Here is a 5,048-nt window from a genome sequence, read left to right as displayed (position 1 = left end):
TATATAAGATGATTTTATACGAAAAGATAAATTTATAAAAAAAACATAAAAAGTAATGTAAATATTTAAATTTTTTTTTTCTTAAAAATTGTATAAATACAAGATGAATTTCTATTAAGAGGAAAATTCATTTTAAAAAACTAATGTAAATATTATTTAAATATTTATTTGATGTTATATATTGATTAATAATGATGTGTTTATTAGTGGGATGTTGGGTATTATGTATTTAATTAAATGTAAGGGAATGATTTAAGATTTGTTAGTAATTTTGTTGTACAGTGTGAGTTTTCATTCTGTTTAGCTACTATTAGATACTATAAGATTTTAGTTAAACCTTAACTTCAATAGCATTATAGCTCATTATAGGCTTACTATATCTTTTTACATAAAGATTTGGCTAGCTATACACTATTGAACATAAATGTACAAACAAATGTAACAAAGTTGCATATTATATATATTGCTAATTTGACCCTTATCTTTCAAAATTCCTAGCTCCATCCCTAACAAGGCCATAAATATTTTTGTTGTTTTAGAATATGAGATAAAAGTACAATACTTCATTTGTTTTTGTACTAATTGAATTGAAAATCACCCAAGTATCTAGAACAGAGAGCCTTAGGTGTTGTAAATGGTAGCTAATAGGTGCAAAAGGTGACTTACACTTTTACTCTTTCTCAATTTCTTTCAATTCCAGTATGTGGAGTTGGCCGTTGGGCATTTCAATTGTCTGCTTTTCATTTTTTATTGTTCAGTTTGAATTGCAGATAAATATACTGTTGGACAAGGTGACAGTGACTCCTTTTAATGTCATCCCTTGCCTAGTATCTGGTCTTGTTTTCATTATTGTTTAAACGTGCCTGCATGATGTTTGTTTTATGTTCCAACTTGACTCAATACTTTTTACTCTTATTTCGATCTTTGAATTTCTCAGCATAATCGTGGGTCTCATAGATCTCTCTGCTGCATCTGCAGTGTACTGTGATGTGTCCCTAGCCTTCTCCATTAAATGGACGTGGTTCTGAACCAAGCAAAGGTACTATATAATAATAATAACAGGCATCAAATTTTATTTTTATAACACATGGTGGGACTCTTGATATTCTAAATTAGTCTCTGGTTTTTGAAGGGTCTGATTCTGATGTGTCATCTGAGGGGTCAGATTCTGATGTGTCAGTCTCTACTTAGCACATGGCTCTGCTAATGCCCAACAACACATCTACCATTACCCATCTCATATTTGGCTACTTCTAGTTTTGCCACTTTCCATACACCTCATTGGAACAATCCAACCTATTCATCGATTCTACCTCCATTATGGAGGTAAGGTATCATCCTGTCAATTACCAAGGGCCCCATTACAAAATGTCTTTGAAATAGACAACTATTCTAGATTATGACTCCATTAGAATCATCCCTCCATCACTCTGTTATAACATTCAAGAGTACTCAATGCTTTGTTGTTAGAATAACAATCAAAATACAGTAATAAGGTAAAAGATTTGAATAATTTATCTTGATCAAAAGTATGATTTACATATCAAGCCATTCTGATGCAGGTTTAGCTGCTGGATTGATTTCATGTATGCTTGTTTTTCAATATGAAATCTGATGTTTAATATAAAATCGTTTTAAAAGCAATACAGAAGTAATTANTAAGTGAACTAAGAATCACCCCAAGTGGCACTCAATGTGTTTTAAACACATTAAGCAACGGATAATGATACTTTGACACCCTTGACAAATTTTTGACACCGCCACGTGTCAAATTTTGGGTGGTCCACGTTTTTGAAAAAAAAAAGAAAAGAATGATGTGGATTAATGAGAAGGGTCTGAAGAGAGGGGAAAGAGACATTTGAGAGATTGAAAAAGAAACCCTAGAAAGAGAAGCTCCCACTCTCGCGATAGCTCCGCCACCGTGACGCACCGTTCAATGATCACCGGAGGAACTTTTTCCGTTGTGCCGCCAATTAGAAAGTGGTCATCCCCGGAAAACGCCGATTAGAAAGTCTCTTTGCGTCTTTTCCCACTCGTCGAGTCTCTTCGCACCGCCCTTGCCGATCAACGGACCACCTTCCGACGCAAGTCTCACATGTTCATCAGTTTAATATTTTCTATATATTCATAAATGTTTTTAAAATATATGAATTTGTTGCCCAGATTGTGAATATTTGTTGAAATATTTGTGTTACTCTACCCAGATTGCTGAAACATTTGTTGCATGATTAAAACAAAATACTTTTGATTCTTGATGTTAAGCAAAGTTATAATCTGTGAACAGTATCACACCATGACATAGGGGTTCCACTGGTTCGACCAAAATTGGTCTCTAATGGCCTCAATATAATTGTGATTGTGGTATGTGTAAAGTTTGTATATCGTTTAATACCAAGTTCTATATATTTTAATTATTGAAAGTTATATTTATGTAATTTTTCCTCAAAAAAAACCAATGTATTCTTGTTTTTTCCTAATAACTTCAATGATTGTTATCGATCTGGAAATTGCCATCCAGTATGATTTGTTCATATCTGTAACTCCCACTTTACTTTTCATTCCATCACAGGTTGGGGACAAGAAAATAGAAGGAGATAGCAATTGTGGCGTGCAGAGCATTTTTGTTTCATACTCTAGGTGCTTTTGGAAATTAAAGCCATCACTTGGAGAAGTAGGAATTATCAAAGCCGTAAGTGCACCGATGCCTTGCATGTTGTTATTAGTCTCAAATTTTCTCAATATTTCTATCATTCAAAAGAGAAATTCATTTGATTTACCGTTCTCTTTTTAAAGTTTATATTAACAGGATTAAACCATATATGGAAGTGGATTTTTTAACTTATTATGATGTACTGTTCTCACTTCTACTCGTTTGGTACACATATTCTAAATCTTTTGTACTATATTATGAGTGAAAAATAATTGTGTATTAGTCTTTTCTTCCAACACGCACAACATCCAATATACATCACTTAATTGTACTTTTTTCCTCCTAAGATTTGTCATTGTTGACACTTTATTCATGATTGTCCTACAAGTAAAAAATTGTATAAATGAAATTACCTTTACACTCCATAATTTTTTTTTTCAAATAAGAGTTTTTCCTATTACATGTGTTTTACATTTTTTTTATATCCCGATTTGACAGTACATGAATCTTCCTCATCTTTCCTAGTCCATTCATCCTCACACTCATTCTTTATGTTGTTTATTATATTAGGTGCATAAATTCATCTACTTGAGGAAATTCCCACTCAAACATTCTCTTCTCCACGTTAGTTTCCATTTCCATTCATTATTCACTCATTTCCAAACTTCTTTATGACTATATTCTTAATTATGGAATTCCCATAAAGTTTAAAAAACATAAGATGGAATGGATATTGTCTTAGTCAATCTTTCCAAAATTTTATCTTAGACCTTGAACTTACTTTTCATTCTATATTTTGGTCAAACCATCTCCTTTTTCCCTCCTCTTTGCACACTTGCCTTAATTATTTTCACCATGTTGACCTATTTTTATGTTTACTACTCATAGTAAGGTCTCTCAAAGATTCATATTTTGATTCCAGAGTTTGTTTCGAGAGGTGAAAANCTTCTAACACGAGTAGCTTCCTGTTCTCATTGCTCACTATGGCTTATTTAATCATTGAAGGATTATCACCAAAGTGTAAAAAGAGACATTAATGTTGATCTTGTATTTTTGAAGGTACGACAAATATTGAGTCAAGACTCGTCGACATCTTCTGATTTAATATCTATTATTAAACGTTTGTATGAAACAAAATTTAGAGTACGTATAGCAGTCAAAATAATTGTAAAAAAATTTTCCAATTAGATTTTTTGTTTCTTTTTCTTATTTGTGTTGGTTTTCCATTGCAGGATGTTACAATTCTTCTTTGCTTTCCAAACAAGAGGTTATATTGATATTTTCTTTTATTACCTCTCTATTTATATTATTGTTTAGTTTCCTTTAAAATTTGTTTTTTTCATTTGTAGGTGCACTGTTGTTCTGGCTTATAAAATATAATTGAGGAAATTTCATACTAGACCCCAAACCATTTTATGAGTGCAAGGAGCTTAAAACCCGTTTGTAATGTTTAGGGTGTTCTATTTTGCATCTAATTTTAGCTATTTCTCAGTATACACAATNTTATGCTCTCCTCTATCATAGAAATGGGAAATTTGGATCAGTAATTTAATAATGTTGGCAATCACCATCACAAATTANGTGTTGCTGACATAAAATTAGAAAGAGATATAATGATTCAGGATCTTATCCAAAGCATTTGTTGGTACTTATAAGATAAAATATATTTGGTATTCTTANTCATAACATTTGCCAGATGATAAGGTTCTCACCTATCCAAAATCAAATCTAGATTCAGTTGTAAATATTATTCTAGAAGTAGAATTTATATCAATGTTTTTGTGACTAGGAAATTAAGTTTAGTCTGGCTTACCTGAAGATGNCATTTCCATNTGTTTCAACAATTTTTTCATAAATAGGTCTGANAATTTTTAGCACATCATGCTCTTGCTGTTTAATAGTAAATATTTTTCTTAATCAACTTGTTTTCAAATTTTGATGGTGACAGGTTTTACCAATATTCNCAAGGCTTGTTGGTCTTCCATTGGAAAAGTTTCAAAGAGCACTTGCTCACAAGTAAAAGAAGAAATGAATGTGAAGTTGTAGAAAAGTTGAGTGAGAGAGTATGAATCTAGTTTGNGAGATTTGGCACATTATACTTAGGTGCTACATTTTGAATTATCCTCTTTGGTTGGATACTATTTGGTACCACATGGAGATAGTAATACAAAAGTTTATGTAATGTATTTTTAATTAATTTTTTACTTTATTTCTTTTATGCTCTCGTGGTGCTCCCTTTCTTTTAGGGCGAAACCCTTCAAGTTCTTTAATTTTGACCAAAACAAAACATTGAATTTCTCTTTCAATTTTAAACTCAAAATTATATTCACTAGTTCACTCTTTTAATTCTTGAAACTTTTATTGATTATATAATCATGCAGATCTTAAATATTTGATC

At 31.5% G+C, this 5,048-nt stretch overlaps 1 protein-coding gene across 2 annotated transcripts; it reads left to right on the top strand.

The window, feature by feature from the left end:
• The first annotated feature begins 561 nt into the window (after positions 1-561).
• On the top strand, positions 562-4,842 carry LOC111242019. 2 transcript variants are annotated; one of them, XR_002668474.1, is made up of 6 exons: positions 562-657; positions 979-1,039; positions 2,570-2,689; positions 3,573-3,709; positions 3,883-3,917; positions 4,599-4,842. XR_002668474.1 is itself a non-coding variant. In XM_022783094.1 (6 exons), exons 2-6 carry the CDS (start codon positions 1,013-1,015, stop codon positions 4,717-4,719), a joined length of 357 nt encoding a protein of 118 aa, XP_022638815.1. In that variant the 5' UTR covers positions 562-657; positions 979-1,012; the 3' UTR covers positions 4,720-4,842. The 2 variants fall into 2 exon arrangements, 1 of the variants encoding a protein (XP_022638815.1); XM_022783094.1 differs by lacking the exon at positions 3,573-3,709 and adding an exon at positions 3,221-3,274.
• The last annotated feature ends 206 nt before the right edge of the window (positions 4,843-5,048 follow it).

The sequence above is a fragment of the Vigna radiata genome, chromosome 7, assembly GCF_000741045.1.
Source record: "Vigna radiata var. radiata cultivar VC1973A chromosome 7, Vradiata_ver6, whole genome shotgun sequence".
NCBI lineage: Eukaryota > Viridiplantae > Streptophyta > Magnoliopsida > Fabales > Fabaceae > Vigna > Vigna radiata.
This window is presented reverse-complemented; position numbering and strand designations above follow the sequence as displayed.